Raw genomic sequence first — 20,936 nt, forward strand, 5'->3', positions numbered from 1 at the left:
CAAGCCGAATGCGCAGCAGCAGTAGCAGCAGTAGCAGCAGCAGGGCGCTCCGTGTCTCCCTTGCAGCTTTCGTGAATGACTCCGCGGCGCGGTCGCATCCGTGGCACTTTCCCGACAATTCACCTGCGAGTGAGTGGCGGTGACACCGCGAGCGAGCGAGCGAGCGAATGAGCGGCGTCGTCTACTCACGGCCGAGCAAGTGGGAAATGGATAAGCGTGTTGCTTCTACTGCTGCAGCAGCAGCAGTGGCGGGCATGAGCAGACGCAGCAGCAGCAGCCTCAGCAGCAACAACAGCGGATGCAATAACAGCAGCAATAGCAGCAGCAGCAGCAGCACCCACGCGCTTATAGGTCAACGATGAATATTCACTCCCCTCCGCGCGTCTCATATGCCCCAGAATAACCAATTAAAATTACTTACATTCATCTTTAATTGGCCACTGGCGAAATACTTTTTTTTAAGGAGGAGAATTTCTCCCAAAACGCATTACATAATGCTGAAATTACACAAAAAATTACGCAGAAGCGCCTGCGGCTCGGTCTGCTGATACATCGTTGAAGGCGCAAAGCGATGCGAGCGGCATGATAAAGAAACCACGATTCGTCCAATTTAAGAATCAGTTTGCAAGTGTTCTCGACGATAGCTAATTCATGATGTTTATTTATAGCCCGATACGAATTGCCCCAGGCGTGCGCGTATCGGTGTCAAGCAAGAACACAATGTGTCATCATTATCTTTTATCTCGACATGCACGGACAGAGAAGAGCCACCACCTGTCAATGTGCCTCCACTCCCCGTGCACCAACACCAAAGGAAAAGATCCCCCGTAAAGTCTTTAACGAACTGTTGGGGCAAGTGCTGTTTGGGAGGACATATGAAGGCCGGCACGGCACCACCAGCGGGTGGTTGGCCAACACCACGCCCGACCGCCTTAGTCTCCTCGGTGTTGATGTTTACACACCCGCACACCCGCACACCCGCACACCCATTTAAGGCTGAGTCTACCTAGGGGAGGAACAGGACCGGTTCCGATATTCGTCCCTGATATTGTTCGTAAGCGGGAATCGAACTCGTGTCGCCGAGTTCATCGCACACACGGTGCGCTAACCACTGCACCACCACGACTACTACTATCTCACCACCGGCGCTGCACAGTCGTTAGATGTATATACTACCCGTTAGATGTTTTTACTACCCACGGGGGCTCGCTCGGGCTGGAGTTTGAGTTTATAGGATGAATCACTCGCTGCACGGGAATTCAACACAAAAAAAAACATGGCAACATTTGACGCATTATAGCCAGTGATTTATTTCAGTCCAGAACAGTCTGGAACATTTTTCCTGGAGTTACTCTCAGTGGCGAGTGATATCTGAACGTCTCCTGGATGCGCTTTACAACGGCTAGCGTGGTTGAAGTATAGTCAATCACCACCCATGATGGACATGGTAGTACATTATTATTACTTATATTGTCTGCTGTGACCCGTGAATCAGAATACGTTGACTCTGATAAAAACCATGGATATAAGCTGAAAACACACACACACAGAAGCCTGGAGAGATGCATGCTGGAAATTTCACTGAGAGACAGAACGAGGAACACATGAGTCAGAAGCATCATGCGTACTGTAAGAGATGGAAGCATGCGCACCAAACTGGTGATGGAATTCAGCTCAAGGAAGAAACAAATAATACTGGTAGGAACCACCTGGTTCCACCAGCCCACAGGGGATAATTGTGTCCGTCCGTCGTGCATCCAAAAATGGGAGGGGTGGGGCTGGGTGGAGAGGGGAGGGTGGGGGGGCTGGGTGGGGAGGGGCTGGGTGGGGAGGGGAGGGTGGGGAGGGGCTGGGTGGGGAGGGTGGGGCTGGGTGGGGGGACTGGGTGCGGAGGGGCTGCTCACCCCGTGGAGTCCTTATAAAACTCAACGTTTAACCTACTCACGCCGGCTTGTGCCCGCCCTCACAGTCGGGCATAATTGCGGAGTACACCACGCCGCCGTTGACCCTGGCCATTGACCGAGCAACCCAACGTTCCTACCAGCTCCCTCCGCAGGAGGAATGTGTTTTATTTTGTGCTCTACTCATTGGTCACACGGCCTTCTCTGAGCGCACCCTATCAGCGGCATCTGTCCGATACAAGCAGACTCGAGATCGGTCTTGACATTCATTGACTCGTAAAAAAATCAGCCTTGCTTTGGCCAAAGCTGGTAAACCGCCAGATGTGAGAGACAAATATGGGAAGGAAGCATGATGTTTTATTAATTCTAAATTATGTATTCATGGCATGGCCTACGGGTAGCGCGGTCGCCGCTGGCTCCAGAGGTACACGGTTCGAATCCAGCGACCGCCCTGATTATTACCGTGGGTCGAACAACCACATAAATACAAAGCGCCGTCTGCTTTGTATTTGACGTTAAGCATAAGAGTTAGGCCATTATGTGGTGGTGCCATGATCCAAATTTGGACAAATTTGAAAAATGACCCGCAAATTGCTCATTTGGAACAGACAGAGCAATTAGATTATCGCCCCTTACTGTAAAAAAACTTGGCAGGATCCTGCTGAAAAATATTCATGAGCCTCGGTGATTTCATTTCCGTGAGTCAACAAGCTTTCAGATGCGCTTCCGCGGCTATACGGAACGCTCTGCCTTGCGAAATTATGAAATCGCTGGAGCTATGCACTTTTACATAATTTAGATTGAAAACTCATTTATTGAGAACTGATTTATGTGTTTCGTTTGTTGTCCTTCCCCCCCGCACCTCCGTTCCGTACGGTCGGCTACGTACGGTGCAACATACGTACAAGCATATTCATATGTATTGTATGATACTAGCAGCATTACACCAGCCCCAGCAGTGCTGGCATTGGTTGCGTTAACCCCCCACAGCCTCTCGTGCATGGCTTGATCAGAAGCGATGCTCTGACATATCAAAGAAATCTATTTTTGAACGTCTTTGTGAAATAGGCGAGATAAGATCAATGATCTCGGTTGGGCGAGCGGATTGTGTCCAGTGTCAGCTGTCAAATAATAATACTAATGTTGTTCTGCAGTGCATGGCGAAACAAAGACACATTTGAAAGATTCATTATGTCCACCCACAGTCGGTGTCGTTGTGAAATCGACCGTGCCAGGGGATGTGCGTGCAATAAATGTGGTGATTCGATTCTCGGGAGTAATTTGTTTTGTTACAAGCTGCTCTTGCACAAGCAAGCAAGTTCATCGATGGCATACATTCACATATACTGTACGTGTAGTATATGTGTGAACGCGTGGCTGAAATTCAACCGAAGCTTCTGGGGCTGAGGTGCAAAATATATACCAACAGAGGTGTGGACTCGAGTCATGTGACTTGGACTCGAGTCAGACTCGAGTCATGAATTTGATGACTTGCGACTCGACTTGGACTTGCATAACAATGACTTTGTCCCACCTATGAGATGTGGACTCGAGTCATGTGACTTGGACTCGAGTCAGACTCGAGTCATGAATTTGATGACTTACGACTCGACTTGGACTTGCATAACAATGACTTTGTCCCACCTCTGTATACCAACAACATGCTACCCCTTCCCACCTTCGGACCAATGAACTGGGAGTTGCAGAAAAGATTCCATGAGAAATGTACGTCCCATGTAGATGTGCAGGCCCTTTGTCAAACCAATGCTGGAAGAGGGCCTCTCTAAGCTGTGCGAGTTGTGGGGGTCGTTTGACCATACTTCACCATGCTGGTCAGTATGGGTTGGGGGAGGGGTGGGAACAGAAACGTTGGAGCATAGTACAGTACAAGACTGGATAGTGCAGCACTGCCCACCGCTGACAAAGTAGCGGTGAGGTTTGGCTGCCCAGTCCAGTGCTGTGCAACCTCCATCCTTGACTCACACAGAAACCCGAAGCTCATTCGCCTCGGACGCAGATCAATGATGAGGAATACCCACAGACATTCATCATTATCATCATCACTAACAACATCGTCGTCTGCATACACATAGTCGAGTTTGGAGCTCGTCAGTTCAATTTTAAAACGAATTATAATCATTCCTTTCCGACAACCAAGTGCAGAAAATAAACACCCTGGTTGCACATTTTAAAGCTGATGCCGATTGGCAAGACTTGCAGCATCCTGGCTTGCGGTCAGCGTCACGCGTGTGGGCTTTCTGATAAATCGCCCGATGATGCTGGATGTAATTACCAGCGAAACGTCGTACTACTCAAATTGTAAATGTTGTCGATATACTCTTCAACACACGGGTGAGCTGAAGTGGTAACTAATTGGCGCGTTTTGTTTACGTGGCAAATCCCTTACTAGTTGGCTGTGTCGAGTGGTGGAGGGTTGCGAAATATTAATATTTCGATTTAAAGCTTTCGTGACTGCAGGGATTCATCTTCTTGGTTCTTTCGGTAAAGTCACGTAGAAGGGAAATAAAAAAATATAAAAAATATAACATATATTATTATTTTATATTATTAAATATTCTTTAATTATATAATTTTATACTTTTATTTTATTATTTCCCTTCTACGTGACTTTACCGAAAGAACCAAGAAGATGAAACATTTATACTGACGCTATCTAACTCAAACACCTTTATTATGAACTGGCTTGCGGTGTCGGCGCACTTCCCTCTCAGCGTACAACGGGCGGGGCCAAACGTTGCTGGCAGGTTGTTGGCACCGTTGGCTAAAGTTGGCCCAAACATTGGGCCCACTGTTCAGTGTTTCGTGGTTTCCCACTTTATCTCGCTTCTTATCGTCCTCCCATCAGTCCAAGAGGGACAATGCGGTTACATTAACTCCCCCCCCCCCCATCTGGATGAAGGCTTTCGCCACGTACGTCTCACCACCCATGATTCTATAATTCACCATGCTGGTCAGTATAATAATGATGATGGCGGTGGTGGTAGTATCAGTGTCAATTGCACGTTTAGGTCATTTGGACTTAACGCAGTTGATGTTTCTACGCGAGACATCAGTTCACATGCACCACGACCAATGTGGAAACTTCGCCCACGTGCATCGGTGAAACCCAGAAAAGGACTGGCAGACAGATTGAGGAACCAACCAAGTATTCTCGCCATTCCCAGCCTCACACTCTCACGAGTTACAGAATATCTAATATTCACGAGGACACATCCTCTCTGCAGTCACCATATGTGGCTAGCTAGGATGATGTGGCTGTGCTTTGTTTTCGGGGTATCTCGCATGTTGGCCATCGTTTATGAAGGATCTCCCATCACACGGAGTTAAACGTGGGACACCAGGCCGAACAACACGTGGCACAACCCAAAAACACATCGGATAACCATGTGGTCTGTTGCCCAACTTAACAGATGAATTCTCTCGGTCAGAGGCAAGACTCACGTTGAGGCTCAGGATGAACGAGCATCGTGGCCTTGACGCCTACCTCTCATAATCCTGAGACTGGAGAAATCCGATGAGCTGTGAAGCTCTTTCCCAGTAAACCTATATAGACAATCCCCTTTTACATTTGTAGTGACCAACTCGGAGACACTAAGCGTTGGAGGCACTTCTTTATTAACAAGCACCATCGGGGTTTACACTTTTATAATTAGTTCGTCTATGATCAGCGACGTTACTCAGTCAGGAGAGTTGGTAGGCTGCCTGACTGGTGACGCCCCGAGATGAAGACGGAGACGACGACGAAGAAGGATGGTGAAGACGACGAGAAGGGTGAAGACGACGAGAAGGATGAAGACTTGAGCAGCACGATGTGGATCCCACTCCATACGACAGCCCCGAGGTCCCCCATAGGGGCCCCTCTTATACTGTCACGTGGCCTGGCTCCGCCTCCGGCCACGCCCCCTTTCTAGAAGCGACCAGCAGGTTCTGGGTGTGCCCCTTCTGTGCCCCTTCTGTGACCTTTCCCCGAGATCCTCCTCTGGTGTATCACGTGGCCTGCTGACGTCAGGGCTGCCGTAATCCGCAGATCCCCCTCCCTGCCAGCAGCCAGCGCTATGCTGCTACATAACTGTTATTCTATGCCACTGCACATTCATGCAGCATGTTTACATCCCGAATCTCTGCATTTGCGTAGTAGTGATGGGTAGCAGTAGTGTAGTTGGTCAGCGCACTTCGATACAAACCCGGCGACCCAAGTTCGATTGCCGCTCACGGCCAATATCAGTGACGATTATCTGAATCGTCTCGGCCTTAAAAAAAGTACGTGGTGTGGTGCGTAAACATCAGCACTGGGGGAGACAAATGTGGTCAGGTGTGGTGCTAGCCACCCACCCCCTCGTGTGCCATACAAACGTTCATAGATGCTCGCCAACAACGCTTGCCAAGTCTGTTAAGGCTATATGGGAGATGTTTTTGTAGTAGACATGCTATAGATTATGCATGTGGGAGGTAAGAATGGTTAGATGGCTCCGTTGTCTACACGTTTGCCATTCTGTAATTATTTATAATTAAGCAGTAGTCTTCACTCTGCGCAGCAAACATTTGCCAGATTATAGGAAGCGCTTCGTGGAGGCCCTTACCTTCAAAAGGCTTCAATCTTCAAAGGGCCCGATCATATTCACAAGCCTCTTCATCGCTTCTGGTTTAATCAGTAAACTTCTGAATGGGGTGTCCACACAAGTTTAAAACTGCACATCAAACGTCCGAAAATTAGAAACTTTTCGGACCTATTATTAATCAAATTCATAGTTGGTTTCTTGTAGGCATGTTAAGATAGTTTTTTAAAGTATAACCCTCCACCATCCAACAAAGCAAAACAAATCAAGTTGTCACATCAGCAAAACCGGGAAGAATTGTTTTAGTTGAACAGCAGGCACAATATTAGTTGTGAAGCTGCTCAAAGAGTTCCAAAATGGGTTGACTCCTTCATGAGACGACATCACCACATTGGAGACCGGTTGTTTCGCGACACTACCCATCGTCCTCTGCACAAGAACACACGCCACGTTCGTATGACAAAGCTCAAAAAAAGGTGCCTTTATTTTTTGTTCTCTTGTGCAGTCAATCACAAACACAACAACTATAGATTAAAAGCCAGCCGATCACCAACCACAGCACGTTAGTCACCACGACTCTACTGAACAATGCCTTCGGCCGTGCGGCAACATACAAACAAACCACCCACACAAACACACGATTCGTTATTAATCTAACGCGCTGGTTCAACTCGGCACAACCGGTGGGGTAGACTGCAGTTAAAATATGAATGCGAAGTCAGAGAACCGGCACGCACTCCATCTGAAGTGGACTGCGGTTCATATTTCACCACCCACGCAAGGCGCTGCCGAAGTGCGCACGTGCAAACTTGAGATCAAACCGTTGAAAAATGGCTAAAAAATGACTCTCCAATTCCCGTTACAAGCATTGGGGAATGCGTCAATTTGGGTGAGACGGAGTGCCTTCAAGGAGACATTTGCCATCGGCCACTTTGTAATCAAGAGCGTCTAATTACCGCTACAATTCACGAGTTGTGTAACTCCCGTAACGCCAATGTGGCGTTAGGCAGCGTTAACCGATAGCGCAATGAGCAAATTGCACAGCAGCAACAATGGTAATCGCATTGTGTTGGTAATACCATGCTCCTCGTTGCATCGTTAGCTCGTTACACCACAGCGCCGTGGGACAAACGTGACCCGATTAAAAAAAAAAGTCTCGCGAACGGAACCTTTAGCTGCTCACTGCGCATCTCTTGTCGGACATCAAACGTTGTTTTCGTGCGATAAAAAAACATGGCGCGTTCAAGATGCTGACAATGTTATGTTGCTATCCCAAGAGTGTTCGAGTTGCACCGCGTTTCGTTTGGCGCGACATTCATCTCCGTTCGCGATGAAAGCTCCCTCGACCCACTGGTGCCTATTACCCTTGCCAGCTCACATTTTATTACGATTGCTCATTGTTTGTTTCTACACTTGCCGAATTATCCAGGCTTTACAGCAGGACTTAACATCGTTCATTTGTCCCAGCACATGGGGAAGAGATAAAAACGCCGGGCAGCCACTCTTGAACAGCACGTGGAACCTACAATCGGAGAGCCCCGTAAGAGAACAACCGCAAATACATACGCAAGCGCATTGTACGGCATTCGCTACGCGAGAATTAAACCCTCGACCTCGAAACCGACGAGTCAAATGAGGCATGCCGACCGAGAGTGCAGACATAAATACCTAAAGCCATATGCAGCGTGACTGTAAACAACCTCGATTCAAAGTGTGTGGCCAGCAAAGACGACCACTTTGCCACCTTTCGCGAATGGTTCACCGCAGAGGCGTTTCATCAGTCGCCGCCGACAAGATTTGTAAACAATGACTTTCTAAGCAGCATTCTCTCGTTTTGAAGTCCGTATATTTGCACTAAAAATGCGACCAATAGCTTCCCAGCCAGGTTCACAAAATACCTAGCAATAGCTTTGCACATCTCAGCTCAGAAATTAGGTTAAAAAAGCCTTCCCAAATAATGCAAAGTTTATGAAGACTCGTCTTAGTGCATACAGCAACACAAAATAATAATTCCATAGGGCACTTTGTGGCCAACAATGGAGTTAGATTCATACGGTTGGTTGCGTTGTAGCTTAAATACACGATCGTTTTCCAATGCGAAGCATGCTATTTTTTGTGTAAACAAAGTGAACTTTATTATTTATAAGTAAAACATCATTTATTCAGATAAATACCCACATGCACTGCATCCATGTAATGCTTCCTACATTCTTACTTCATGCTGCCCAAGGGCGTTCAGTTGAGATGCGATGCACTGCACACAGTAGAAACGTAACAATTCACCGGAGCAAAGATCACGTGAATTGTCACAACTCCAGATTGTGATGCGAATCCAAAAATGTATAATTAGGTCTCGTTTTAACAATCTCGTTTCTATTGCTTGTTATTTCTTTCCGCCTCACGTAAAGTTTTTGTTCACGTCGGTATACTCAATCTTACTCAGTCAAATTTGCACAAATCGCAAATCATCGTTTTTTACGTGAACACACAACTTGATGCTGTTCCATGAACACAAGAAATACATTTTTATCAATGAACCAATGAACCAAACACATCGCTCACGACTGCACCGGAGAACGGAATTGAATAAAAGGTGTTGTGGATTCCAGTGACAGACTTAAATGGCCTTGAACGCCATCTGGCACAAGAGCCTGCGCGTGGCTCAAGCATTGCGCATCAACGAACAGGGTGCAACTTTCACGGTTATAAATCTGGTAATCAAAGAAACAAACACATTCAAGATCCATCCAATGGCTTTAAACAGAGTGAAACAATTAAAAAATGTACATCCAACAGTTAATTTCCGAACTCAACAGGGTCAATTATGTTTGTAAAGTTAGCTTCTGTGTTGTTTTGCGAGTTAAAAAATTTCCCCTTTTTCCTATCGTGAAGATTTCATGAACAGTTAAATAATTTTTTTCTGTTAAATGCTTTGAAATGTCAACTCCAACTTTACACTGTGCTTTGTTTAAACTCTACATGCAAACAGGCGAGACGCCAAAGCCCTCCGTGTCATGCGTCAAGTCCCCCGCGGGTGGACCGCTCCGATTCGGGGCGGCATTTCAGCAACGGTGCACAAAAGCCCCAAAGCGTTTGTGGTGCACGCAGCCCTCTCAACTCGGACGTGGTCCATCAGTGCGGCGGTGTTGGTGGCGATGGACAAATTGAAGATCACGGCCCAAACGTTGGGTAAAGCGGAGCTTGGAATTCACAAGCTGGCGGCTGGAAGCTTGGCACCCGCTGTAGAGAGACATTATCGGAATTCTTGCGATAAATTACGTGCACGCTTTTTTTGCGTATTTGAGGCGGGGTTGGGTTCCGTTGCCAATTAATAAATCACTTCATAACCAATTTAAAAATGTTTGCTTTCACTCCCAACAATATGCGCACGAGAGGGTGTTAAACAAAACACAGCTTTAAAAAAACGAATGTAACCCAACGGAGTTGAGATTTCGCCACGCTCACCGCGGCTTGAACCGGTCGCGTGGAAAACCGCGACGAATCCGTTTCACTTCCTGCCGGCGGTTGGCGACGTGGCGTCGGAGCCGCCCAGCGCCTGGTACGACACGGCCGGGCCGTCGCGCTTGCGATCGAACAGACGCCGGAGCATCCCGTCGCCGCTCTCCGCCTGCGCCGCCTCTGCGGGCGACGCCAAAGACGCGGAAGCCTCGCCGCCCGTCTCCTTGACGGTGTCGCCGCGGTGGGTCCGTACGAGGCCGTGCGGCGGCTGCTGCTGCTGCTGCTGCTCGGGAAGAGAGGGCGGCTCCCACTGTGGGTGGAAGACGGCCGTGAGACGGCGCATCTGCGGAAGCTCGCAGAACGTCTCCAGCACCAGCAGCATGGAGACGAGGCCCAGCAGCAGATAGACTGACGGGAGACAGGGGTGGGGGTGGGGGGGACACGGAGTGAGTGGGGCAGCGAGAAGGAATGAGAAACCTAATCGCTTACGAGGGGCGACGATTCATGTCGTCTTGCCCGAACACAAGTGTCGCTTAATCGAATTAAAACTTGGATGCGGTGGATAAATTTGTATCATTATCAACATCAGCCAAAATCAATCCACAGCTAAATGAAGGTTTGCTCAAGGGATCGCCATTTCAGCCAATCGCAGGACAGTGACATGCGAGCGAAACAAACAATCACACACGTTTCTATTTCGCTGCGTAAATTGATCGGACGCAGTGAATTGCATCGCCACCCAATGAATGCCCACCGCAAAGCAGACTGCGCATATTCACGGCTAATACACCCGCAAGCGTTCACCGGGGCGCGACCCGCTGCACTCGAGCCGCGAACCCCAGCCACAGCCCAGCCGCAAAAGAGCTCGCGCCACCGTGCCGGCGCGGTCCGGCGCCACGCACCGGTGACGCAGACTTTGTAGAGCTCGCGGCTGGGCTGCCGGTCCGCCTCCCCCGGCACGTAGTCGCCGAGGCCGACGGTGCTCAGGGAGATGAAGCAGAAGTAGAAGGCGCCCAGGAATCCCCAGCCCTCCTCCAGCGACGTGAAGACGGCGGCGGGCACGACGAAGAAGAGCACGCCGACGCAGGCCAGGAGCAGCGCGGCGTGCGCCGCCGCCAGCAGCTCGGGCGACGACGAGGAGGAGGAGGAGGAGGCGAGCGACCGCAGCGGGCGGCGCGTCAGGTGCTCCATGAGGCGCTGGACGATGGAGGTGAGCAGCAGCAGGGTGAACGGGATGCCCAGCACGGCGTAGAGGATGCACAGGGCCTTGCCGGCGTCCGAAAGGGGCACCGTGTGCCCGTAGCCTGCGGCAAAAGCGTGTCCGCCAGTCAAGGGCAGGAGGAGTCGGCGGAGAGGAGCGGATGGTACATAAAGTGGAAATAAACTGAAAAAATTTACTTTTTCTTTTATTTATTTTACCCGGTAAGGCCCACCGTGCTGTATGGCTCGTTTTCAGAAGCGACCTGGCCACCAATGACAGCTCAACTTAGTATTTATTGCAGCCAAATACTCACAAAAAAATGCATGTTTTCAAATGGTGAGGGGAAAACACCGGAGGACCTGGTGAAAAATCCAGACGCGACCACGTGGAGAGCGTGCACATGGGCAGGCCACGTCATGGACAGCAAACCGGCGAGAGATGAGAGGCCATGTCAACTGCGGAGCGGAGACCAAAACGGAGTAAGAGGGCACTAGAGACGGAGGCAGCGGCAGCAGCAGCAAGATGACGTCGCAGAGTTCGGGAGCCACGACTGGACAGGAGAGCAACCACAGCAACTTGTTTATGTCCACGACCCAGGGGCGTAGTGCGGTTGTCCTGGGCCCCAGTGAAATTTAATTGGTGCCCCCCCCCCAAACCCCCACCTCTCTCCACGCAAGCACCTTCGGCCCATGGGGCCACCGAGCGGCAGCTGCACTGCCCGCACACTGCGAGGCGATGCCACCAACCAGTGCAGAATCCATCGCACTTGGGCGAAAAAGGCACACAGCTAAGCCACTGAAAAACGAACAATTGTGTGAGGACATCCAATTTGTAGGCTAACACGCGTGAAAGGAATTTCTACAAATAACAACAATCATTATCATCATCCCAGATACCCTATTCCACCGAGAACAGATTTTGCCGACGTCTATAATTGAGGCATTAAAGTGAGTCACTGCCGAGACATTACCAACTGTGCAAATGGCAGGGCATGCACTGACATTTCAACGCGGAGTATAATCATCCACTCAGCCAGGAATTGTTAGGATGTTTCAACTTGGCGATGTTTTGCCAACCTCTTTTCACGTCGATTAACACAAATGATAGATTAGAAAAAGCCGCGAATCCTCTCCAGAATATTTTATTTTTATTTTTAAAGTGAGTCTTGTCCCCCCCCTCTACCTCCCACGCCTCACGAACCGGCACTAACCAGCGTGGTGAAGTATGGTCAAAGAACCCACGTGACCAACACGGTGTTGGTGGGGGGGGCGATCCTCCCGCAGGAACTTGACAAAAAGTTGTAAGATTATACATTTGTGGTTCAGCAGCCTGAGGGAGAATATACTAAGTGCCAGATTAATTTAATTAAGCAAGCAATCTGTCTATGGTCTGATTTCATCCAGTCAGACCTGTTAAACAACCCGTTCAGGCTAATTTGTGGTTGCAGATTTTGCATGTTGAAGGATTTTGCATGGAAGAAGGAAACCTGCCAGCATTCTGAGAAAACCCACGCGTGTGAACACCTCTTAACTCCAGACGCTTTCAAGTCCTGTATTGACATGTTTGGACAATGCCAATATTGGGTGTTTGGTATGCCAAAGGAAATCACCGTATTCAGAGAAAACCCACCATTGTATTCCTGGGGTATAACATCCGCACCTCCAATTAACACGGTTTGGCCATGTATGGTGCAAAAGAAAGTGACCGTACGTCCATCTCTGCACGTAATAATTAAATCATCTATGGCTGTGGCTGCCATTTTGCCACCCAACATATATCATCTAATACAGAACTGGGATTTGGATTTAAGAGATTCTATACTACATTTGCAAATCGGTCAATGTTTTACTGGGTGCGAAGTGGCCAGGGAAAGACAGCACTGTACAACAATGGGGGAGTGCAGGGAATTTAACACACAACAGAGAATAACAAATTATATACGACACAACAATGTCAAAATGTTTAAGCAATTCATCTAGTTAATCACACAAGTCCATGTGAGGGAGAAAATACCAAGTGCCAGCTTAGACGCCAAATTATGTCATGGATGAAGGAGCATCCTCCAAATCCGGCATTAAGTCTTGAACAGAAGTTAGAACGAGACACTTAGAGGCGCTCAAAGACAACAGATGGAAAGTTCCACAAACTCAGGGGTACATTGCACACGCTTTAAATATGTGGGTCATACGTATGATCGTCCAGTGGACATGTGTGGGTGTACTATGTCAACCAATGAAAACTCACTAAATTTAAAAAAATTGTCCACCTTTCCAGACGAGGCATATTCATAAAATACCACCATGTCAGACACGGACACATTTTGATGGCGATGGGTGCATTTATGTTTATGGAGAGATCAATCCATTGATTCAGTCCAGATTGTAGGCCACATTTTCTAAAACCGTTGATTATAATGACACCCCATTTGTGTTATTAGAACAATTTGCATATTTTGACCATCGCCTAATCCGTGCAATTATAATATCAACTTGCGGAGCAGACAGAATTCACTCTCGATGAGAGACGACGACTCGGGAGGCACGAGGAGCCACAGACGAACTCGGAGCCAAGCGTTGAGCCAGCACCAACAATTGCCCAAGCTTTGCAGTCCTGTATATATATTAAAGTGTTATCGGCCCAATGATGAGCGCACGGTATACATGCGAGAGTAAACCAAAGCACCTGGAGAAAACCCACGCGTTCAAGGAGACGCGTTCAAGGAGACAACACTCTCATCCCATCCAGACGGAGCAGGTGGAGTCGAGATTTGTTTGCCGTGCCAACTTCTCCTGGCATGTCAGGGCCATAGCACCTCCCCAGCGTTCGCGAGAAGAGTTTGTTTCGCAAACATCGGCGCGGTGATCCCCCAAATTTCGCTGCTACCTCCAGTGCTGGATTACAGGCCACGTGGGTAGCCACCACCGCCCGAGCTAAACTCCCCGCGTGGATGAATGAAAGCATTGACGGACAACAACAAACAACAACAAGGGGAGCGAGACGACATCTCCCCGACTATTGCGAGCAGGATTAAGGAGGCCATTCGGAAATTCGGACTTTTTGAGGGTCGCCGAATTGTGTGCGACTGCCCGGATGGGAGGACACCACACAACCGACAACAACAACCAACTCCTTACCGACTGTCGTGAGTACGGTACTGGCGAAGAACAGGGCAGACACGAAGTCCCAGTGGGGGCCGGCCGTGGCGTTGCGCAGCGCCGAGACGCCGTGCGCCTTGGCTTCGAGCGCGTCTCGCAGGAAGACCTCGAGCGCCTCGTCGGCCAGGCACGCGTGCTGCCGCACGAACTCGTCCCGGAGCCTCCTCACGTCGCTCCGGAGGCGCTCCTCGTACGGCCGCTCCAGGATGGAGAAGACGACGGCTCCCAGCATGAGGTACAAGGCATAGGTGGCCAGCAAGCCGACGAAGCACACCAGCGAACTCGAAGCCATCGTGTGAGTTGTTGTTTTCCGACAGCAGCAAGTCCACCCAACCCACCCTGCAGAAGATATTTGCTGTCCCTATGACACTTTAATTTCCACAGCTCTCTCTCTCGTTTGCCTTCTCTCTCTCTCTCCACGTCTACTGCAGTGTCGTGCGTTGGAGGTGTTCTACCGTGTACGGATATACAAGGGCTGGCAAGCCTGGCGTGTTGTTATATTAGTTGCAGAATAACCCACGGAATTAAAATAACGATGTGTTGTTGTTGAACGCGCAAGTTAGGCGGCCGAGTTACGCACGGTCGTTTTGTGTCATCACGAAGACGCGGCACCCCGGCACCCTGTGCGTCTCCGTGGAACCTATCGCCGCCTACGGCTGCATTCGTGCAAGTCGCTAGAGGCGGGCGCTATTTAAATCCTCCCGGCGTGCCAGTCGCGTGGTACACGTTGCGCGCGTCAACTTGCCGAAATGTTAGCCGACGATCTGAACGCGAAGCGTGTCGAGCCCAACATCTTTCTGGGGAGGTTTTAATCGAGTTTGGAGCGACCTTGCCCTGCTGATCGAGAGAGAGAGACAGCGAGCGAGCGAGCGAGAACCAGAAACGGCGGTTTTGAAATATAAAATGTGCACGTTGTTTATGTATTTATTAGAGCCGAACAATCGCACGGAATCGATCTCGCCGCTGTCTCCCCGTGTTGGCCACGCGTCTCTTTGACACGCGATCGCGAAAAAAAAATCCCCACCTTGCAAACCAACAATGGGGGAAGGGAGCCCTTTGAAGGGAGGAGTCAATGAAAAACCACACCCGCCGCCTGGCCCATGTCGCCACTGATTTACTGGTGATGCCGAACGGCACGTAAACAATTACGTCTCATCATCGGCAGGAGCGGTCGTGGTACATCCACTGCTGGATGAAGCCCTCACCCCGCCCCCCGCTTCCCCCCCCCACCCTACCGAGCTTTCGCCATCTCTCACGATTCTGCGATTTAATAATCCACCTAGCATCATCAGTATCATCTCACAATCCTGAGATTTAATAATCATCTATTATAATTAGCATCATCTCACAATCCTGAGATTTAATAATCATCTATTATCATTAGCATCATCTCACGATCCTGCGATTTAATAATCATCTAGCATCATCATCATCATCATCTCACGATCCTGCCATTTTATAATCCACCTATTATCATTATCATCATGTCATGATTCTGGGATGTATTAATCCACTATAGCATCATCTCACGCGACCTCGCGAATGTAATGCGGTAATCCACCGTGCCAACATCTGCACACGAGCTGATTACAATCTTGTTCCGTGATTATAATAATTATACACGTAAAAACACTACATTACAAGTAGTACGCCAATTAAGGGGTGAACTGTTCGTCTGCGTTCGATTGTCGTGGGTTGGATTGTCAGATGCGTGCTCAAAGTCGGAGGGATATACAGTACTCTATTGAATAAAAACAATAATTAATTCATAATGAATCGTAGACAACATCCTGTGTGTGTGGCATACGCTAAGCGTCACGAGGTTACCGTACATGTAATTAGCATTAATTACACCGATATGTTAATGTTTACATACTGTACTGAATGTGTTTATTCTTTGGCAGGGGGAGACGCGGTGGCGCAGTGGTTAACGCACTGCGCTGTTCAGCCGGCGACCTGAGTTCAATTCCCCGGCCACGGCCAACATCGGTGACAACCGACGTGAGCACGGCGCTTGTGCCAGGCTAGGTGCACCACTTTAAGGCCACGTGAAGTGTCGAACGCCCGCTGGCAGGAGGTCATGGGTCAAACCCAGGTGGTGCCATGGGGTTGACTGACTGAGATGAGTGGCCGATGCACCGCCCGTGTCACCTCCAATGCCAACTTGCTGTGTTTTATACGCCCGGCGCTCCGCTCGTTGTTGTGAGCGTCGCTCCTCTGCCCTCCGTTGTTGCTGGAGGGCGACTGCCTCCAACTGCCCAGTCACCCCCCCACAACCTCCCCCGCCTCTACCAACCCGCAGTGACCAGAGTGGTGAAGTATGGCCAAACAACTGCCGTGGTCGACACGGCGTGGAGGAAGATGTGGACATTACAGTTGTATTCATTTGCGTACAAGTAAATGTAGTCAGCATATATCAGTGAATGTGCAATGCCAGTACCGTGTCATACATTCAGTGTAATGACTGCACGTTATATCTTACTTTACGGATTATAAGACTGTCTGGCAGGTAAGACGCACCCCAAACGTGTGGCTGGTGTCACTAAAGTTATTCAGATCTTCATCTCACACCCACACACACGCTCCTACCGAACTCTAAGACGCAATCTCAAACTACGCATTGCTCTTAGAAACACAGTGGAATCTGTGCGTCTTGCAATCGAGAGAATACGGTAAACGTTACTTTTAATATATGCGTGCGGACGCTTATCTCTGTGTTGAGAATGCATACCAATTAGGGCTTTGATGCCTTAATTGGGAAGGTGCGATTGATGAACAATTCATAGAAACACCCCACCCACTCCCCTTGTATTAGCATGACCACACACATACGAGTGCGTGTGTGTTAGGACAGTACACGCGTGTAAGCTATTATTATTGTACACCCCCACGTGATGTATTTTAACATTCACATCACATCCTAAAATGGGACCTGAACGGACCCGTTTGGTCCATTGCGAGTGTGTGAAGGTTCATAGAGAGAGATGGGGAAGGGTTTTTGCGATGATGATGATGATTGTGGGGGTAAGATTTTCGTTACTAATTTAGCAATCCTGCCTGGAGCGATGCGATCGCTTCATGGAATTGCAGGTGGCTGAGTGGATTCATGATGCAACACGATTTTTGTCCCTGGGTAGTACGTGTTCTTTTTAAATCCTTTATATTAAGTTCGCATGCTTGCTTGCTTGCGTGCTTGCTTGCTTGCTTACGACCGTGCAAATCTTTCGGTCGTGTTTAACCCACTTCCCGTGATCCAATCGAGCTGACATTTTCCACACAGACTCGTTGTGCCAGACAATTAATGTTCGTGAAAAAAAATTCCCAAAATTTTACACTTTTTAGGCAAAAAACATTTATCTTACATATATTCAAATATAACTCATTCATCGCTTTGGCTGAACGTCACAGTATAAGAGCCCAGAGCGTAACCCCTCCACAGGCCGTGGCGGAGTAGCGCAGTTGGTAGCGCCCTCGCTTCCCATGCCAAAGGTCGCGGGATCGATCCCCGCGTCCTCCACAGGCGAATATATTTTTAAATCCTTTATATTAAGTTCGCTGCCACGCATATAAAGGATTTATAGTGAAAAACTTTGTTTTTACGGGTTATACTTATTTATTGCTTATGCCTAGAAAAAGGAAAGTTTGTGGGGAATAATAGCAATTGTCTGTACTTTTAAGGCATATGCAATTAGGAAATAACACTTACTACCCAGGAACAAAAAATAATTAAATGTGTTACACAGTGTTATTGATGGAGTGGATTATTAACTTTGCTTTTGTGTCCTGGTGACAAAATAAAAGTTCGTGGGGAATAATAGCCATGTTCTGTACTTTTGAGGCATTAGCAATTAGGAAATAACACTTATTACCCAGGAACAATTGTGTTTGTTACACAGTGTTATTATTCCATCGCAGCTTCGTGAGAGGCGGCGGCGTCGGCTTGGGGAGGCCTTCATCCAGCAGTGGATTTGCCATGGGCTGATTCTTCTTCTTGGTTCATGGGCTGATTATGAAGATATTAGAAGGGCGGCCGAGCCTCCAGCAGAATTGGGACGTTTAGTCCCCTTTCGTGTCTGACATCGCGATAATCGTCGCGATATCGTGCACCGCTGTACATCTTGAAATGTAATATCGTGCTATCGTCCGGTCAAATGAAAAACAAAATAACGGATCGGTTTGTTTTCTTCCCCGCACAGATCCATTCGAAACTGTGGGCAGTTTGTGGGTGGCGTCGGTGTGCTCTGTAATTGCCCTCTGCTGACTCTTGCTCTCATTGTTAGATACTGCATCGGCTTGCACACAAACGTCGGTCAGCGGCATGACCCGGGTATATTGGTGATCATTGAGCCAACGCAGGGGCATGTCTCTGGCACAGTATTATGTTGAACTTCTTTCACACCGTACGTAGCCTATCGTGATAATTCGGAGGTGCTGATGGCACTTACTGTGGATTACATTTCAGTCGTGTTGATTGCTTTGTCCCCACGGAAATTATGTCTGGCCAATCTGAAAAGTTAACGACATTAAGGGTTTTAATTGACATTTCAGCTTGAATAATGTGCGCTTAATTTGATGATAGAGTTAACGACTAGGGATACGGTGTCTCCGTAGGAATGCGGTTCAACTGGTTTCATCGATCCATCTCCAGGGCGGTGGTCCTTATGGGCATGTTTCCCTCGTTTGGCTGCGTTAAGTCACCAGTCTTGTCCATCGCCATCAACCCTTCATGGTGCACGCCACCCGAATTGCCGAGTTACAGTCGTGCGCAGGCACTCCCCAGCTAATGACACTGGTGGACAGTTGAAACAAAGAAATAGAAATATAAGCTGACGTTTGAAGGAATGCTCTTAATTGGCAGAGCAGAGGCGCCTAGGCTGGGAATTGACATCGTGATTTTTTGGCAGTATATCCTCGAATAACATCACATCAATTTAACCGCAAGTGGTGCCATACCGACGCATACAGACCCTGCCCCAGGCCATTGATTTTGAACTCTGCCACGTAGATTTGGCGTCCGTCGCATCGGCGATGACAAGAGTTAGGATGTGCCGCGTGCTTGGCGCCAGTGCGAGGCAGCGTGACCCTATGGAGACCCACATAGAGAGGAGACCCGTAGCCTCGCGTAGAGACCCGTAGACTGGCACAACTATTTATAGTCTCACACAGAGTTACATAAACTCACATAGAGTTCCATAGATTCAAGTAAGCGTTCCATAGCGTCAAACGCATAGAGACCCATAGACTTACAAATAGCTATCTGGACTCTTAGAGATCAATAGACTCGCATAGAGCCCCATAGACTCGCATAGAGATCCATAGATTCACCCATAGAGTCACATACAGGTCCATAGACTCATATTCTCACATAGAGTTACATAGAAGCACATAGAGACCCAGAGTGGGAGGCTAGCCCGACTCGATGAAGCAAGCCTTTTCCCGCAGACATCACAGGTGACGGCAGGAAGGCGATTCGTGATCAGGCTTCGGGTGCACGCCGCCCCACTGCAGACTCGGTGTCTCTCCATCCTCGTCCCCACGATTTGCTCTACGCCTCGGAAACTCCTCCGTTGTGAGCGATCACGAGCTACCTCCTCCCATTCGTCGACGGAGATACCAGAAGCATTCAGACACCGCTCGAGCAAATCGTTAATCCGCAGGCACTGTCCTCGTCAGCTGTGTAAGCAGGGCATCATTTCTAACTCGATATTTTCTGCAATGCTGCTGGCCTGGCTCGGAGTAGGGATTGTTGGCATAAGGTACTACCACTAGAGTACAAGGTATGTCTATCCATGATAATCCTATATTGTACCCAATATCCATATACTCCTATGATGAAGTGTACACGAATATAGGGCACAATGAGGACAAAGTCAAGCGAGATGGATGTGGAGTGCTAACATCATTCCCAGAGCAGTGCTCTGGACTTGATTTGAAGCGCTGCCCAAAAGGGCCTCGTCGAGAATTTGAACAACATTCGGATGATATTCTCGGGCCATGCAGAGACAGTACGTTTTACATCGAAAAATATTAATGATTTATTTGTACATTGCAGCATTCATGAAAATTGCATCTGAAAATGCTGTAGCAGAATTTGTAGAGTGCGCAGTTTTGGCACGGAGGTGCGAGGGGAGACTATGGACAAGCCGGAGGGCAGCCAGAATCGATGCCAACAATTGCCCAAGCTATGTGGTCCTCTATTGGAATGTTTGGCCAACTCTGCAAATAATAACCATGCAATAGTTTCAGCGAAAATTCACTCCAAAGTGTCGTGCAAATTGAACCAGTAATGTCCAGCATTTATGCTAAATAAATTGTCATAATTGGCATTCATGAAAATTTTGCAGGAGTAATGGCAACATTTACATCTCATCTGAATTACACAATCTAAAGCCAGGCTCTGCATATGTGGGGCATAGCAAAAATAAAATTTAATCTAAAATACAGATGCAGTTTTCTTATGTAAAAATGTGTTCCGTGACGTGGCCTTGGGGCTGGTCATCATTGTATAAAATATCTGCTTAGTTCAATGGGGCCTTACCAGCTGAAATAAAGTGAGAGTATGCATGGTCGGTGTTCTCTGACAACACCAGTTTCCTCCCATACAAAGTCAAACACTCGTTCATATCAAAATGTAGCAGGACCC

General features: G+C 48.5%; 1 protein-coding gene across 1 annotated transcript; it reads right to left on the bottom strand.

The window, feature by feature from the left end:
- Nucleotides 1–6,941: 6,941 nt before the first annotated feature.
- Nucleotides 6,942–15,387, bottom strand: LOC144943118 (potassium channel subfamily K member 1-like). Its single transcript, XM_078870309.1, has 3 exons — nucleotides 14,273–15,387; nucleotides 10,840–11,241; nucleotides 6,942–10,345 (listed from the first exon to the last, which is right to left on the bottom strand). The coding sequence occupies exons 1-3, from the start codon at nucleotides 14,583–14,585 to the stop codon at nucleotides 9,987–9,989; spliced, it is 1,074 nt and encodes a 357-aa protein (XP_078726435.1). The 5' UTR covers nucleotides 14,586–15,387; the 3' UTR covers nucleotides 6,942–9,986.
- Nucleotides 15,388–20,936: the final 5,549 nt, after the last annotated feature.

This window comes from Lampetra fluviatilis, chromosome 30 (assembly GCF_964198595.1).
Source record: "Lampetra fluviatilis chromosome 30, kcLamFluv1.1, whole genome shotgun sequence".
NCBI lineage: Eukaryota > Metazoa > Chordata > Hyperoartia > Petromyzontiformes > Petromyzontidae > Lampetra > Lampetra fluviatilis.

Bases quoted from the DNA above. Each gene is read 5' to 3' on its own strand.
- LOC144943118 (XM_078870309.1), bottom strand. From the start codon at position 14,585: ATGGCTTCGAGTTCGCTGGTGTGCTTCGTCGGCTTGCTGGCCACCTAT. The intron at 11,242-14,272 runs GTAAGGAGTTGG...CTTTTGCCGCAG, and splicing joins TACCGTACTCACGACAGTCG to GCTACGGGCACACGGTGCCC. The intron at 10,346-10,839 runs GTGCGTGGCGCC...GTCTCCCGTCAG, and splicing joins CTACAAAGTCTGCGTCACCG to TCTATCTGCTGCTGGGCCTC.